Source organism: Centruroides vittatus, unplaced genomic scaffold (genome assembly GCF_030686945.1).
Source record: "Centruroides vittatus isolate TY-2023 unplaced genomic scaffold, ASM3068694v2 contig_120, whole genome shotgun sequence".
NCBI lineage: Eukaryota > Metazoa > Arthropoda > Arachnida > Scorpiones > Buthidae > Centruroides > Centruroides vittatus.
The window spans coordinates 3,534,776-3,553,811 of NW_027120768.1; the positions used below are offsets into that span (position 1 = coordinate 3,534,776).

Here is a 19,036-nt window from a genome sequence, read left to right on the forward strand (position 1 = left end):
CAATTTTGTAAATAATTTTATGTAAATATGTGTTTGTTACATATTTTATACTTTATTTCTATTTTATTTTTCCTGTAACTCATTTTGTTTTACTATATACGTTATTACTGTACTGTACAGTACATTGTACGCGGAATTGTATTTATACTTGTATTTTCTATTTCAACACCTTCAACTGTATTATTTCTCGTGTAAATTCATTTGTATTCTTTATATTTTTAAATTCATTGTATTCTTTTATATATTCACTCTAATTGCTGCCTGGTAGTGCTTTGCGGAACCAGGCGGCACATTTTTGTGCCAAATAAAAAATGATGATGATAATGTCTATCTCCTCTCCCTCCATCTTCTCCTTCTTACCCTATTTTCTGCTGGCTAAACACCTCGTGTACGGCCGAAGTCTTTCTTGTGTGTCTGTATTGTTTTGGATGTAAATAAAAGTATAAATTTAAAAGTAAAAAAATAATAAAGGATTTGATGTTTTCGAAATAGAAGTTTTCATTTCTAATGAAATGAGTGAAACGTCATTGTTGATAACCAATGATATTGAAAGATTGTTACGTTGATCAGTACTTTATATGTTTTAAATTATTCAAAGTATAAGAGAAAAAATTTATTAGTGATTTAGCATTACTTTCGGTATTTAATATACATTTTAATGGCATATCAATATTTAATATAATGAAAAACTTTCAAACACAAATTATTTATTAATAACTTAAAATATCTTGGTAATGACTGTAGTGTACGATGTTTTTCGCTGCTCGTAACGATTGTAATCACTTTCTTTATATTAAAGGATTAGCTTAGACTACGTCGGTGACCAATCAATTCTTTCTAAAGTTAATCTCCGGACAATTCTTTTCTTATAGTGCATCTCTAGGCAATTCATTCCAGACAATTTTTTTCCAGATAGTTCTTCCAGGACAATTATTTCAGGACATTTCTCTGAAGATTTCTTCTCTAGACAGTTTCTCTGGACACTTCTCCAGTCAGTCTTTCTTCCAGACAGCTCTACCCTAGACAAGGTATTCTTCGGACGATTCTTCTCTCCAAAAGTTCTTCTGCAGACAGTTTGCTACCATATATTTTTTCCAAAATATTATTTTTGTAAATAATCTTTCGCAACAAATTGTTTGCCATTTCCGTTTATATATTATGCCATGGAGATAAAAGTTTTATAATTTCAATCCACAATTTTTTGTTTAGATTAAATGCAAATTTTTCAAAGTAATTGTTTTTAAAGAAGGAACATTTGTTTTGTTCCTTCGGTAAATTAGTTATTTCCGTCTGTATTATAAAATTACTAATGGCTAAATAAAAAAAAATTAGGGGGCTCAAGAAAATCAAATTTATAAACCTTGACATTTCGGCTAAACAAACAGATGATAAAATAAACGCTGTCATCGTCATTATCATCATTCAACATCGTCGTAAAACTGGTTCATATGAATTTTATAATTAATTTTGGTTAAAATCTACAATATTTCAGAAAACATTAATTATAAACTCAATTTATATTTATATTTTTTATTTTATAAAGTTATATTTTATTTCTACAGTTCGATTTTTATTCCAATTTTAGTAGTTACGTTCAAATTAATTTAAATAAAGTCGTATTTAATTACAAGAGATTTTCATCATACTTTAAAAATATAAATCAATTTTATTTATTTATCATTTTATTCGTTTAAAAGTCTATATAATATATAATGGCGAGTAAGAACACCTTCCCAATTAACATATAAAATGAGAGTGCTCTGTCGGACTAAAGTCAAGGCGTAGCCAGCCCAACAAGTGTACATTAAGCTTCTGTGTTATTGGTATGTGTTAACTTCAAACAATGTGACATGTGTTCAATATTTTGGCTTTCTGCGGTGCCATGTATATGTTTTTATTAAGGTTTAACCAGTGGACGAGAGAAAAATAGGCACAATAAATACCTTATCCATCCTCCATATCTTGGGCGAGTGGAGTGTACTTGTTGATTCAAGTAAGCACTTTTCATTTTGAGTGTTTACAATGTTATGTCTATTATATAAGCGATCTTACAGTAGGTAGTATATAAATAAAAATATAATAAATCAAGCATGTAAATAAATACTGTAAACACAGTATTTTTTTAGATGCAAACTTGCAAAAAGATTGAATAAAGTTATTATTTTTTATTATTAATACATAAATGTCAGTATCGGCTGACGATTTCAATTCTTCCGTTTAAAAGCCCATTTACGTATCATTCACTTATAATTTGCACATACGCCATTACGCCATTACTGCGACAGTTAGCACATAGCGTGGAGTGTTATGTTTTACCCCTGTACATCATACTTTTCCTGTTAGCAATGGAGTCGTATCTAACACTGTTTTTTGTATTGAAATAACGTGACTTGCGGAACAAATCGGAAAGTTCCTATATAGGTAATCTTGTCCTTTTACGATTTCCATGTCTGGTCTCGACTTTCATTTATCTAGCTCCGTTCTCGAGATTAAGGAAGACAAAACAGAGGTTGGACCTACGCCTACAAGTTTTTGAAATTGTAGCTCTATAATTTTTTCATAAACGCAATATTTACGAGAATATACTTCCCACGTAGTTTATACAATCTGTTTCAAAAGTATAAAAGTTTTATTATCAAAAGCAATTATTCTCGCATTTGTACAAGATTTTTGTTTATTTAAACAAGTCATATGAAATCTTTCGAAAGTTAGAAGACGTGGAAGCCAATCCAAGTTTATTTTCCACGTCTTCCAGTGATTCTATTTACTGACCATTATTAAGCACTAAACAAATAAAGTATTAATAACAAGAAATTGACTCAAATATATAGACTGTTCCACATAAAACCTGCCCCACTCACCAATTGAATAAAACAAGGTCATCTTAATTTAAATGATGAAGCATTGGTTACACAAGTTTCCATAATATTTTGTGAATAAAACTAAGTTTTCACAGAGTTCTTTGTCTAATTTTAAAGAATTCATTGTGATATAATATTAAATATTATGTCACTATACTGAGATCTTCGATATAACGCGAGCGAGAAAAACCAATACTTTGGTTTTCGTTATAAAAGAAATCACTTTCTACTATACAAAAGTTATAATTTTAATATAATAGATAAGAAAGATTTGAAATTAGGAAGCTAAATTTTGACTACGTTATAAACGATTTCGCGTGTTATCGAATCGCGTTATATCGAGTCTATGGGATATATTTGGTAAATAGGAAAATTATTTGTCTGGTATAGTTTTGTATAGGTCATGAAATGAAATTAAATCGGTAATTCATCTGCTATACGAATTTATTTCATAATTATTCTTAATACTGTTACAATTGTATGCTTTTGTTATCTTCATTGCATGTTTTCCTATAAAGAAAATAATGTTATTATTATTTATTCAAATCATTATTATAATTTTACGTCACATTACAAATCATTACCATAATCTTTCGTTAAACGGAGGTTTTTATCTTATGTTACTTACTGTGTATGTAACATAATATAAAACCACCATTTAACAAAATAAAAATTAAGTATAAGTGTAAAATCGACAAAAGTTTTAATCACGTCTTATTACATTTAAAGTTTGCCCCTGTACATAATACTTTTCCTGATATCTTACAGTCATGCCGGTCATCTGTCTAACTCTGATCTCGAGATTAACGAAGGACATATAGACGGATGCCAGTGGGAACGTACAGGTCTGCAGTTTAAAAATTACAGCCTAATAAAATTAATTTACATACTCACGCTTCGTATTACTTAATACGCATATCAATATGCCCCAAGGTCTTAGAGAAACAGATGTTCGTGAAATTGCCAAATTTAAAGCCGAAGGAAGACCAAGAGAAAAATTTCAAGACAAATTTGAAAATCATAGACTGAAGTTCGTAATATTATTTAAAAAGTTTTAATTATGTAAAATATCAGGAATAAAACACTTTCTTATTGAAAGAGAGGACTGAATTATCTAAAGGAAGCAATTCAGAGGAAAATCTGCAAGAGTAATTGCTAGAAAAACTCACGATAGCATCTCATTGAACTATATACAGAATTTATGAAGTCTGATTACGTTAAATATCTCAAACTGAAGTCGAAATCAAAACTTAGAAACATTAAAATGTTCTTAATATTTAACAACTTTATGTTCTATTGATATGCATATATACGTATTTAAATTTTGTTCCATTTGTTTATATTCGAATTTGTCTAACCTGACGATGACCAATTGATTTGGCTGAAAACGTTTGTTGCATTTCTATTAAATTTCTCAGCAACATAAGGTGCTGTGTTTTGATTTTTACTTTGTTGAGTTGGTTTACTTGAATATCGATATGCATATATTTTATATATAAACCTATACGTATATATATATACAATATAAGAAAGGGAATATATTATATATAAATTATATATATATAATAAAACCCTATCAGGTGTCTGTCCGCTTGTCTGTTCTCTATACATTTCCAAACCTTTTGACCGATCAGCACTAAATTTTTCATATTTACTCAATAGCACCCTGCAGAAAATATAGACTAATATAAAACCTGGACATTCCACCCGTTTCTCTGATTTTATCCTCTCGACACTTAGTGATAAGCATAGCAATGACAGTCGAAAATAACCAAACTGTTAATATAGTTTTTGTACATGTCTACTTTTGTATATACGTGCATGGATTATTCATGCGTTTGTATTTATATATAGTGTTATTAATTAAATATAAAAAATGATAATAATCTTATATACAGATGAATATAATTTTGTCAATAATTAGTCTTAAAATTAATTTAGTTGTATACTTACCATTACTTTTTTCATCTAAATTAAATAGAAATAAATATAAAGTAAACACATCTAAAAGTAGATTTATTACTTAAAATTAAACATTCTTTATTAAATAAATATAATAATAATAATATAAACTATGAGGTAATGCCTTATGACTTGCTGATTGTAGAATTTATCAAATTATTGTACTTAATATGCTCACGAATCATAAAGAATTGATGGCATATTAATATTATTTTTATAAACTTTTAACTATATTTTTAAATGCCTATTTCATAGCATAAATTAAGTGCAAGAATGTTCATCGATGTAACGTAGATAATGTTAGATAAGGATCCACATTATATCGGTTATAATTATTGTTGAATTTCTATTATAGAGAGATATTTAATAAATACAAATAAAAAATTTCATACTTTATACAAAAATTAAAGATTTGAACTTCTGAAATAGCATCTTCTCAGGTGAGAAAAATTTATTCAGGGCCTGATTTGCAAATAAGTTAAATAAGCTGCAGCTTAGGGCCTCGCATCATGAATCTATAGCTTAAGGCCTCACATTTTAAAATGTAACATTATCTGGTGAAAAGAAAGGGCCGATTATATTTCATAGCTTAAGGCAAAACAAGTCTTAGTATTTCACTTATTCGTCAAAGTTATTCAAAGATCACCTTTCCTCATCTGAGATAAGGTGTGGGAAGTTGAATGAAGGTTATTACTTTCTATTTCTATATACTTTTTTTAAAATTATTTTTAGAATGTGCATCTACAAATATGACAGAATGAATATAAACGTAACTAATAATAACTCATTTCATTAAATAATATTTTGATACTTACTTTTTTTATTACACTATCTGCATTTCCTTCACAGTCACCAGGTACAAGCTACAATTAAATTCAAATTTTATTATTATTTTTTAAATTTAATGTAATATTATGTATAAATAATATAAATTATAAATTAATTTTTAACTTATATTAATATTAATTGTGAAAAACATAAATACTTTTCCAGAATTGAATTTCATACCTTTGCCTTCTTTATAACCGTTTCCATGTTTTTCTAGTTAAAAGTAGGTAATATTTCATTTAAAACATTATCAATGAGTATGATATTTACGCAATATTCGTACATAATTTTATTATATGCATTTTAAGCATTTTAAATGACAAAGCTTTAATTTTTTTCCTACCTTTAATCTTTGATTATACTTACTTTATTCTCTTCTTTATCATCACCTTCTTTCTAAAGAATTTTAATTAATTATATTTAATTTAACACTTAATCTTTTAAAATATTTCTTAATGATTTATTCATATATTTTTAATTGTTAACATACCTCTTCCGCTTCATCTATGGCCTTTTTTAAACAGTCAATAATAGTCTGTAAAAGAATCATAGATAAATAATTGAAGCAAAGAAATTTTCGTTTCTCAACATGACACTCCATTTTCTTTCTTTTCTAAGTCATAGCAATGTACTAAATGAGTAAATTTAGTCATGTTAAACAAATATATTAAGGATTACGAGAAAATTATTTAACTAGATTCCGATTAACCGGTTAATTATATACTTCGAAACCTCCGAACAACGGCAGCTACTGACTGGAATATATAACAAATGACCGTTATCTAGAGGTTAATTTTGTACACATTTGAAAGATTCGTGAAAAATGGCCTGCATTTACAGATGGACGTTATTAAGAATTGTAATTTAAAAATATTCTTTAAATTTTTAATGTAAATTATTTACGTTTTCAAATTCCTTTCCAACTTTTTCTTTGGCTTCCTTACAGCAACCTTGTATCTGAAATTATGAATATAAACACGCTATAATCTTCAGAAATGTATTAATTTTTCTAATAATAAAACATTAAATTTAATAAATGTAATTGTTCTACTTACAATTTCCTTTGCTATTTATATAAAAGTTTCAAAAATTATTTAATTTATTGAGAATTTTCATATAAGTGATCATTTTCAATATATTATTAGATGTATAGTTTTAATTCTATCGCATTTATTTAAATTACATTCCTTGTCTTTTTCTGTCATGAATATGAAACTATTTTATAATATTTTATAAACGATAATTTTCCATATATTATAAAATGTATATTTTTAATTTTATCGCATATAATTAACTTACCATCTTCGTCTTCTGCTGTCATCAACATGAAACTCACGAGAAAGAGAGTAGCAATTAGGAGGAACTTCATTCTTGTGCCTTACAGGAAATTGCTGCCCTACTGATACACTAACGTAACAAATCACCCTTTATATAGTAAAACGAAGAAATTTCCTTTTGTTTGCATTTTGAAAAAAAGGATATAAAATTTCCTTTTATTTCAATTCTGACATTTACACAGCTTGTTCCCTTTACTCGCGTAAAATGAAAAATTGCATAAGATCTCTTTAAATATATTTTCTTGGAAATATTTTATTTCTATTTATTAATTTTATAATTACTTTATTGTTCTATTTGTTAATGGTTTCAATTCAGACCTAATTTTTAAATTCCAATTTATTTTATATTTTTTTAATGCATTTTCATTTCTGTTTCTGTCTCGTTAGCAGGGCCGTTGAGAGGGGAGGTTTTTCGGGACCAATTGTGGTTTCTACTCTTATAAATTAACGTTATTTTTATTAACAGAAAATACACTAAATTTTTATTATTATTATTATTAATTTATTTAAATAATTATAGACCCATAAATTTTTTTTTGTCGTTCGTCTATCTGTCTGTCTTTCCTTAATCTCGCGAACGGTGTTAAATAAAACTCAAGACCAGATGTGGAAAGTTTTGTGGCAGGAAGCTCGATTAAATAATAGAAACTTCCGATGCTAATGGTAAGTCACGTGATTTCAATTCAACTTTTTCCCCTGAAAGGTGTCAGATAGATGATCAGCACAACTGTATTGCTAACGGAAAAGAGTGAGGTACAGGGGCAAGCCACTATTAATTTGAGGTAAAAAGCATATGTTTTAAATGAAATAAATTTGTGACGGACGAATGGACGAAGGTGTTCAATGAAAAATTTTTCGATTGTTTCCCCTCCACCATTTTATCAAAAGATCTGTTGAAAACCATAAAACTTATTTCCCACGAACTTCCTTCCTCGTTGAGGATGATCCATCTAGTTAGGCGTATGTCACCCGGAACTTTTAGAAGTAATTCACGTATTGGACACCCGACCCTTAACAACGAAATTCTGACCTCATGGAAAAAACCCAAGTGGAAAAATAATACGAGGGAACGATGACAAATCCAAGCAGTCGTCGTTTGGTTAGCCACCGCGAGCCCAACCCTGGAAAAAACTTCCCCAACCTTCCGATCTACGTCCAAGCGTTACCCCACCTAGAAGACCGGGAATTAATACCGTGGAAATATTACCGTGTGGATTGTTTTATACTGTGAATTGTGTGCCTCTGTGGAATATACTGTCTAGGATCGTGGATACCCGGCTGCTCAAGGAACTCTAACATCTCCTTAACCAAGGTATTTATCAACTCGCGGATCGTTTGTAAACTCTCTCTCTCCGTATATCTAGGAATACGTTATTGTTAGCTATGCGTCGTGCTGTAATTTTTCTTAATACTTTTATTAAATTTATTCTTGTTACTTAGCCAGTATCCCGAGTGACTTACTTCCTCGATTCTCCTACCTCCACCTCCACAACGGTATCCGCTCACCCGCGACCGCTCGCGTGACGTAAAAACCCTCCGTCGCGATTTCCGAGTCCTCAAAGACTCGGTGGTGTCACATCCTGACGAGGGGTCAAAGAGACTCCGACCCTCCGGTCACAAATTAAAAATATGATTAAAAAATGCAGACCAGTATTGTGACGATGTCACAATAAATAATTGCTCATTCATTATATACATTTATTTTAAATGATAAAGTAAAAAAATTATGCGCACTTTTCTTCTATATTCAATAAATGTTTTAAATTCATTTTATCAATGTATTAAAAATAAATATGAATTATATTTAAGTATAAATTACGTACTTAGAAACTTAAATTTTAATTTTCATTATTTACTTAACGAGAAATAATTTTATGTTATTTAAAATTATGAAGTAGTCTTAGAATAATACCAAATTCAATAACGACGCGTAAAATTATAGAAAAATATAAAGGAAACAATGATGTGTCTGCTGATTAAATAAAGATGAAATTACTACGTTACGTCAAATAATACAAAGGTAATTTCTTCATTTGAATTTTATAAAAAGAACTTTTATTCATCCAAGCCAATTCGTCCTTGATAAGAAGGGAAAATACGGAACTTGCTTAATAATCATAAACGAATTTTAAAACTGTTTTTAAAGGTTACTTCTCATACATTGGTGTCGTATGTTGCGACAGAAAAACTTAAAAAACACATTCATCGCTGGGAAAAATAATTATATTTCTACTTTAATAATCTTTACTTTATTCTCCTTATCATTATTTATTTACTTTTTTTCTCTTCCTCTTCTCCCTAAGAGAATTTTTTTCTACTGATTCGTCTCTTCATCTAAATCTAAACAACGTTATTAATAATTGTAATTTCTACATTTAAATTTACACGTTGTATCGTGTAACAGAATTTTACAATTATTAAAATAACTTAAAATCTCTAGGGAGACTTCACTCACTTGTTCAAAAATTTCGTGACGATTCATCAATTTTCGGCCCACCAGTGACCGAATGGATAAAACCACTGACCATTGATTGATTGTTGGTAGTTGGTTTTGGGTTCTCGCCTGGCCAACGGGCTTTCCACGTGGAGTTTCCCGTGTTTCCTTTACTTTTGTATCGCCTAAATAGGAGCCAGTTTCCTATAAAAGACCTCCCGGGAGGTCTTTTTACTCGGCAAATAGCCCATTTATCTCATTTCCCTGAAAAATTTTGAATGTTTACAAGTTTACACATCGGACTTCATTGCGTAAGTCGTTTACGCATGAAGTCCGATGTATATTCTTGAAGGAAAGAAAGCATTTCTGTAATGATCAAAATGTTTTTATGAAACACGCAACATTGTGCAGAAAAGAGACAACTTATTTCGTATATTAAAGAAAAGATTTCAATAAATTTAAGACAAAAGTATCATCGTGTTTTATCAAGAATACTCCATTTTGTTTTTGTTGTATTTAATCTTGCATAATATGTTTTATATACTATTATACCTTACTCGATATTACAAATAAATATGAGAACACAGAATGGAAAGAGTACAGATAAGACTGAAGTGCTGATGTGTTATAGTCTATAACAATACTCCGCAACCTCGCGCACAGCACACCTAGATACTTTCCGAAATTCCGTGGCTAAAAATACACGAAATTTGAACTAAATCTGAAATTCACGACTAAAAATATACAAAATATATAGGAGTTACGAAGTACATACAAAAATACTGATTTACTACTTTTAAAATAGTAAAAATATTTGAAATTAGTTTATCATAGTTCGAGATAGAACACTATAGTAGAGTTCAGCCACACGTCTAGTATTAAAGTACCAAATTTGACCGTCAATAAAGTATAAGTATAAATATAAGGAAAACCTGGCAGTTATTGAAACTATTAAATATATAAAAATATGGTTTAAAATATTTTGTATACTTCTCATTAATTAATTAATTTATTGCCAATGAAATACACAAGAGATTGTTGCAAGAAGCTAAAAGAAACACAATTGTCATTGCTGATTTTCGTCATTTTGTAAGCAAATTCTTCCAAGCGATACTTCGTAGAGGAAATGTTCCTCGATTTTTAAGAGCTACATCAAGAATGTTATCACGATCCGTGACATCAGAGTTTGTCGAAGGAGAACAGTCACGTGATTACACATATTTATCTGAAGTAACGTCTGAAGTTTAAAGTTACAACATCTACTAGTTTCAGGTAGGGATTACCAGCTAACTAAAGGCCAGCTTCTCGTAGAAAGTCCTCCCGAGAAACACCCCCCTCTTGCCATCCATGTGTTGCAATGCCTTATCCCAATAATCCAAATAGTAATAGTCAAACTGGTCAACAATCCAGTTAGAAAGATGAGAAGGTTGAAAAAGTAGAACTCAGTAAAAACATCTAAATGAATATTGTAAGAAGATTTGACAGTAAGACACAAAATATGAATAAAGTACACATTGCAGAGTCTACAACTACAGGAAGTTTTGAATGAAGCAATGCTATCATGATAATAAATCGGAAAAATAAGCATCGTGGCAGAAAAAGGCTTCGAGCTTTACTTTGTGCCTTAAAGTCTTTGCACCTACATTAATTCGGCAGAACTTTAGAACATCTTTGATCAGTTATTAGCGAAGGATGTTTGAGGAAGAAGGAAGGAAGATTGAAAATGCTTATTCAACCTGGTTTTACCAGTATTTTTATGGGATAGTATATGTTATTCATTGAATTATATTTTAATGTCATAAGTTTTATTTTATGTCCATTATTCTGGATTTGTGTAGATAAACTGAATTTTTCAAGTATGAAAACACAACGAACAAATACTATAAAGTAATATATGTATGTATTACTTGCGTTTACATTTATAATTATCGTTTGTGTTTACGATATATCTTGAATTATCATTGTGTTTATATAAAATATTGTACCGTCTCTAGCGACTATAATAAAAAACTTGATAATTATTTAAGTGTACAGTACATCGGTTTTAATGATTAAAAAAAATCGTTTATACGTACGAAAAATGAGTTCAGTTTGAATAAAGTTCGAGTAAAGACGGTCTTGGTTTTGTCAGTCTTATTATAATATTACCTATATATACATATAAATTTATTAAAACAACTTCTTACAGAAATACTGGGAAAGGATAAATCACACTGGAAAACCTTAGGAGTCCAGTAACAACAACACTTTAATGGTAAACTAACGTTTTCGACCGTCTTTCTCAGGTTTTTAACCCGTAAAATTCAAACATGGAATGCATAGAACAACATGTTTCAAAAATTATTTTTAATATATATGGAATAAGGTAAGCACGTGTAGACAACTTTTAACCATATATGTTACAATGGCGACAGAAATATATCTGTTAGGCTCAAAGACCGAAATCGTTCATTGAGCGAAAAAAAGACCACAACGGGTTGTGGCTAATTCAAAACGGCCACGAAGGGAAATTCGTGTCGTGGCTTTTACGATATTTGACCAATACGCGTTGCAGTGATTAAGAAAAGCCATAAAGTTACAAACCACCGTGCGTCGTATGATCCTTTATCGTGGTTTCATTGACAACGTTAACAATGCATTATGGCTTTTCTTAATTACAATAACGCGTCGTGGTCAAATATCAAGGAAGCCACGATACGAATTTCACTTTGTGGTCGTTTTCTTCGCTCAATGAGCGATTTCGGTCTTTGACCCTAACATATATATACCATAAACAATGAATAATAAGAAAAAATAATGGCACAGAAAAAGATTGCTAACTGCTAGTGTCTCCCGTATTTCCATAACAGTATCCATGCATGGGAAATCTTAATGGCACCATTGTCTTAATACAGTTGCCTGCCAAGCCGGCTTTGTAAATTTCCAATGCCTCATGATTCCGAAGGTGTTCAATTTGATGTAACCGTCTGACTAATTTGGCTTTATAGTGGTCGGCCCGTATTTTGTGGTCTGTGACGTAGGTGGATAAGGCGGTGGTATGTCTGTTGTTAGCAATATCATACCTGCACTCCTGTACTCTTTTGCTTAGAGAGCGCTTTGTGGACCCGATGTATACTAAATCACTTAAAAATCTCAGGTTTTTAAACCGGAAGAAGACCGAGTACGGTCGAAAACGTTAGTTTTCCATTAAAGTGTTTTTATTGGACTCCTAAGGTTCTCGAGTGTGAATATAAATTTATCTTCAAAGCTATACTACAATTTATTTTTCCTTCTTACTATGGGACAAATGGACACACCGTAACATTTTCGGAATTTTTCATAAAATAAGCATGGCAATACTGAATAGCCGAGAGTGGGTGGTGATTATTTCATAGGTGTCGCCATATTTCGTGGAAGAGTGATGAGAGACAGTACAGTACATAGAATAGTATAACATAGAGGACAGTAGTATATTAGGAGTGAATTATACAAAACATAGTTCGGGAATACAGGTATACCTCGAGTTACGTCGTTTGTCAAAAAAGTATATGGAAAAATAAAAATCAAGTTTAAGTCATTTTATTCGACTTTACATCCGTCCGCCACAAATATTGAAGTCGTAATATCACTAGAAAAGCGTTAAAAGCACATAAAATCATATTAAAATATGTACATTTACAGTAAATGTTAATATAATCATCATAAATCCTAGAGAACGAAACATGAAAACATCTGTGTTTCTGTGTTGTCGTCTTATTTAGCGGTCATTAAGTGCTCATTATTGGCGTTTTCCACCGTTGTTTCGACTTACGTCGTAACTTATTCGAGGACTCCATGTCTAAGTTGTGACCATACGATATTAAGAGAAAGAATGCGTTGCTTTTAGTTTACTGATGCTGCACCATACATGGTCAAGGCAACCGCAGAACTTAAAGTGCTGTACCCGAAAAGGCTGCATTTGATATGCCTTGCCCGTGGCTTCACAGAGTAGCAGAAGAAGTTCGTGCAAACGACCGAGATGTAGATATTTTTTAATTCTTAAATCTCCGCTTTCCTGAAACTGTCAGCGGGAAAACGGAACAATCTTACACCTTTGGCTGACGAATTTTTACAATTTGGTGCTGAATACCAAACTATTTTTTAAAAATAGATAACAAGAAATTTAACTAATTGAGATCGCAAAAAACAAATAACCAAATTGGCTCTAGAAACACCGTACACACAACCCCAAAGGACACAATATGACGACTGCCGCGATGCATCACGGTATCGTGTCCAGTCCTTCTGTTTATATGCCTTGATGCTACGATTACACTCAGTGCCATCTAACGATACCCAAACGTACTGTTAAGCTCCGCCCACAGAGAAACAAGCTAGTGGGGTTTAGACACGCGCTTAGAAGTAGGAATGAATCATCACGGTAATTGGCTGCAGCTGTCACGTGACTTTGAATCGCTGCAATATCCTTTAGAACAGGGGTGGCCAACAAGTCAATCGCGATCGACCGGTCGATCGCCACGCCAATTTTGGTCGATCGCTAGCGATGTCTTGACTTAATGTATTATATTTGTAACCGAACGCAACTGTGTGCATGCAGTTTATGACTCACAAGCAGTGAGTGCACTTCGTACTGAAACAGTGTATAAACATAGTATGTATTTCACACTTCCCCCTCCCCACTTAGACTATGCCTATGACAACAAGTCGATCGCGACACATTTTTACGATAAAAAGTAGATCTCATGTGCACAAAAGTTGGCCACCCCTGCTCTAGAAGAAGCACGAGATTGCATCATATAGGATCGATATAAAAATGGCCTAGCCAAAGTTTCATCCAAACAGGACGTATTCTAAAGCAGACGTATACCGAGGTACCACTGTATGATGATTAACAATCTTAAATTCATGACACTTTCATTCAAGCTAAAAAGTAGCATTGAAAATGACTGAACAAATTTACTTACGACTTGACGTTGGGTCACGGTTTTGATCAAACTCGGTGAGATTATAGTGCACCCCCAACAACTGACATGTGCCAAGCAATAAGGCATTATAACCTCACCAAGTTTGATCAAAATAGTGATACCAACGTCCTGCCGTTCCTTCGTAATTATCAATAATAATGGTCATCATAATTAATAATGTTAATTTCATAGATATTTCAGATCACAATAAATATGCGTAAACCAGTTTTAATGTCGTATATACAGTATATACGAGGAATGTAATTGAATGCTTCTGCAAGAGAGAGAGATGGAGGGACAGATAGTGACGTCAAAGTTACGTGACATCTGCAGCCAATTACCGTTATTCATACTAAGTGCATGTGGTTTTAGAATTACGCTCGAGGATAAGCCTCACGTTTCGTATACCGCCTATTGGTCGGCAGATGAACTAAAACCATTATTTCCGATTCGTCTAGGCCTATTCATTATGCTGTTAGAAATTCCAAATTTCATGATATGTTTTAAAAGAAAAAACCCACAAATTTATTGTGACATCTTCACAATGCAGAACTACAATTTTAAATCATATTTTCATTTAAACTACGCTCTCCATATTTGATAGTAAAAATTTAATTTAATTTAAAATAAGCTTTCCGTATCGGTCTCGATTTTAGTAGTGTCTTAACGCCTGTACATAATACTTCTCCTGATAACAATCAAGTCATGCAGGTCCTTTATCTAACTCCGTTTTCCAGAAAATTTTAATTGAAATCACGTAACTTCCGATCTAGCCAGTAAAGTTTTTATATGTTTAATTGTAATTTGTATATTTAATTTTTATATACTTAATTACCCTAACCTTGTCATACCTGGTCTCGAGATTAACAAAGGATAGACTGTGGTAATGTACTGTACAGTACAGTACAGTACAGGTCTGTAATTTAAAAATTTCAGTCTAAATATTTTATGTTCTTTTATAGTCTTTTTCTTTTCTTTCAGTCAAAACTTTAGGTAAATTTTAATGATGTGTCGTAGTTCTGATACGTTAAGAAATGTTCAACGTTCCTCTATTCAACTTTTACACTTGTCGCGAAGTCCAATGCAGTCAATTTAAGCATCTACAGTCCAACTCGTTTATAACGTCATCCATGGGACCGGCAATTTTTTGACGTTATAACCGAGTGTCGTTATCTGCGAAGTCTATTATTATCATAATAAATTTATTATTATATGTATAAGAAATGCAAACTACATGTTTAAATCAACTTTATTTACATTATTATGTTTAAGTTTACATCGATGTAATTAAAAATTTCAAAAATTACCTTTTATAAGAAATTTCTATTTGTCATAAATTTCAATAATGGCGGAACTTCCGGTTTTGAGAATAATGTCGAATCAAAAGGCAAACAAAAGCTTAAACTAATGTATGCCAATTAAAAATAATTTAATTATTTCTTTATAAACTATTTAATGTAATATGTTATATTAAAAATAATAGAATATTTAACAATTTAGCATAAAGTAATTTGAAAATGAGTACATAATAACCGATCGTCACGTCGTTAAAAGTGTAGCAAACCTCATCCCCCCGTAGTCAGGTGGTGAGAGTACCACCCACAGTCGTTCTAGACCCTAGGACTAAACACGTAGTATTTTCTTTGTGAAATAAAATTTCTAATCTAATTTTGTAAATTTGGGAGTGCTTCAAATATGACGTTAAAACAGGGTTTTATGTCGTTACAAGCGGGTTTTTTTAACATTATCTAGTATAGTAAAGTCGTGGGACCGATAAAAATTTGACTGTTACATTAGAGGTTGTCGTTACATCCGATGACGTTATAACCAAGTTAGATGTATTTAATATTTATACGCCTTGCCGAGGTTGCGATGGCCGGTTGAGTGCCTTGGGAGGACGTGGGCACTTGATGTGTTCCCAGCCCCAAGGTCCTAGAATATATTCTAGGATCTTGTCCCCAGCCAGCATTGTAATGGCCGTCGATGGTCGTTCGTGTTAGATTATATATACTGGAGGAGGCGATCGGACTGAAGGTCCGGGTAGCGTAACTGGTAACATATCTGCACGGATAGCAGAAGTTGCGGGTTCGAGTCCCGCTTCGGGCCGTTTTCTTTTCCTCCGGTTCCAAATTATTAAAATTATTTATTTAATTTAATTATAATTATTAAGTTTAGTAAGAGATGGCGCCTAATGCCAAGCTCTAGTGCCAAATTGTCTTATTAATTATTTATTTATTATAGCCGACTCTAGCCCGATAATTCCGCTCCTTGTGATGGAATGTCATATGTACTGTAGGTTCGTAAGAAATACACCGCCACAATCAACTCGTTCGGTATATACAATTCGTTTACCAGAAAAGTACAGTTAATTACGGCACCAAACCGTACCGATTGACACACTAACAATGAAGGATGGGTTGAAATAATCAAGAATCGGATATCTACTTGATAATTTCTGTACCGTGGATAGGCTGTATCTGCACTTTTCATCCGACCTGAGACCTCATCCGTATTTCAGCGTCTATTCCGGAGGAGTGTAGCCTTTCTCCCTAATCTCAGCGTTATTGCCGAGTATCTGAGATCTAAGTGCTATCAGTACCGAGCCTTATCCTACACACCTTTACTCCGATCTTCTTCCCAATTTAAATGTTTTTTTTTCTTTTGTTTTTTTTTGGAACCGAAATTCCGACCAGTCAGAAAGGCGGTCGCGAGCGAACCTTTCTGTTTCTTCGCGATAACCTAATGTCGGTGGTCATTCTCATACTTGTTTACTTGTTTAATTGCTTGCTAATTTCATGCCATTGTGAATGGTTTTATGACCTGGGTCGAATTTAACAAGCCACAAGATTGCGTTGTTTTTTTACACCAAATTAATATTTTACACCCTTGTATATAAACTTGAAATGAAACATTAAACTGCTGCAACACTAATTTATTTTACGATTGCCAATGTTACAAGATTTTGTTATTAGCATACAATTCTTTCTATTATTCTCCCTGTAAGACAAACATTATTATTATTATTATTATTATTGATTTTTAATATTATAAGTTTAGTTTTATATATTTTACTTATAAAATTAAAAATATTAATACAGTAGCAAATAAATCATAAAAATATTTAAATTTGCTATACTGTTTGACTATATTTAAAAAATATGTATTAATCAAAGTTATTCTTAAATATTATTTATATGCAAAATATAATATAATTCTTTGCCGAAACTAAAGAACAACCGAAACGTCGATAAACTTTAGTAAATAAAACAAAATTCAATGAAAAAAAATTCTTCGAAGAAAAATTTACTTGCAATATCCATTAATCAGGAATGCTCTTGTAAGCTTAGGAGTAGCAAATCTTTATAGAACCTACCTTTTTACTGTTCTTTTTGCTACGTGACAACTACACAGTTTAACGTCACAAACGTATTCAAATTGATATCCGTGGCAAACATGCAGATAAATAAGGTTATTTGCCTCTCTCACTTCTCCTGTACCCCGCATTAAGTGAAAGCTGCTTTATCTCTATCCTCTATCTGCTCCTAGTTACAAGATGACAACTAGTGGAGTATTTTAATATAGCAATATTAAAATTAATAAGTATCGAAAATGTTCGAGGTGACTGAAACTTAAATCCGGCAAGTAACTCTTAAGAATTTTTCATAAGTTCTCTGTCCCAAATACGTCAGGACCTATAATGTGGTTGTTTGAGCTTCATAAAGTCCTAAAAAGGAAGATGTTCAATTACTTCCTTTATGCCTTATAACAAACTTGTCGAGGTTACAAATACTATAAATTTTATAGTATAAAACACTAAGCAGTAATGATATAAGCTTTGATAAATAGAGTGAAATATCATTTCATATGTAAGAAATTTCAGTTTAGATTATTATATGTATTACCTATTATTATAAATTATATAAAAAATAAAAACGTTTTATTATTTTCTTATATAATTTTATTAAAATTTTATATAGTCTATAAAATTTTTAAAAGTAAAATCAAAAATATTTTTAATATTAGCCTAACTTATACTCGATTTTATTTGTATATACACGGTATATTGATTAGACATTTATAAATATATAGCCTATAGCTACCGAAACAATTACAATGAACAGATTCTCTTCTAAGTTATACATTGATAGAACTAGCAGAGATATTTGAGCTGCCCGGGCTAAAAGTAAATAGCTTTTTAATATAGTTCAATTTTAGTCCTGGCAACGCCGGATATCTCTTCTAATTATCCCTAATAGATTCCTTTCTAGTTCTGACTACAGTAAACAGACAACGCCAATATCCAAAAATATGTGTATAAATTACAATTCTATACGTGAGAACCGAGGGGATTAAGCTGCGAACTCGACCCCATTCATCGGCTTCCTTGTCAGGGGATGGCCGTAGGAGGGTAATTTAGAGTAGTGGGAAGAGTTGATGAGGTCGGGATAAGGTGTCGATCGTACTGAAGGATGACATTCGTTGAATACAAACAACATATTTAATAGACACATAGATTATTACAATTCTAGAGTACAGAACAAATAAAGATACAAGGAAAGCGGTAAATACTGGTATCGGCCCGACAATTTTAATTAGCGTGTTCATGCGTTAACGTTCGATTCCGACGTCCCTCTGCCTTGGAGGTTCCCGTTACCGTTGAAGTCGGTTAAG

General features: G+C 31.6%; 1 protein-coding gene across 1 annotated transcript; it reads right to left on the bottom strand.

Moving 5' to 3' along the window:
- Positions 1 to 3,287: 3,287 nt before the first annotated feature.
- LOC136984328 (uncharacterized) lies at positions 3,288 to 7,020 on the bottom strand. Its single transcript, XM_067281265.1, has 9 exons — positions 6,951 to 7,020; positions 6,707 to 6,717; positions 6,555 to 6,608; positions 6,142 to 6,186; positions 6,018 to 6,047; positions 5,832 to 5,864; positions 5,639 to 5,686; positions 4,815 to 4,829; positions 3,288 to 3,371 (listed from the first exon to the last, which is right to left on the bottom strand). Exons 1-9 carry the CDS (start codon positions 7,018 to 7,020, stop codon positions 3,357 to 3,359), a joined length of 321 nt encoding a protein of 106 aa, XP_067137366.1. The 3' UTR covers positions 3,288 to 3,356.
- Positions 7,021 to 19,036: the final 12,016 nt, after the last annotated feature.

Excerpts from the sequence above, each read along its gene's own strand:
- LOC136984328 (XM_067281265.1), bottom strand. The coding sequence starts at position 7,020 with ATGAAGTTCCTCCTAATTGCTACTCTCTTTCTCGTGAGTTTCATGTTG. Across the intron at positions 6,048-6,141 it reads CCATAGATGAAGCGGAAGAG|AAAGAAGGTGATGATAAAGA; the intron begins GTATGTTAACAA and ends AAAATTCTTTAG. Across the intron at positions 5,865-6,017 it reads ATGATAAAGAAGAGAATAAA|AAAAACATGGAAACGGTTAT; the intron begins GTAAGTATAATC and ends ACTTTTAACTAG.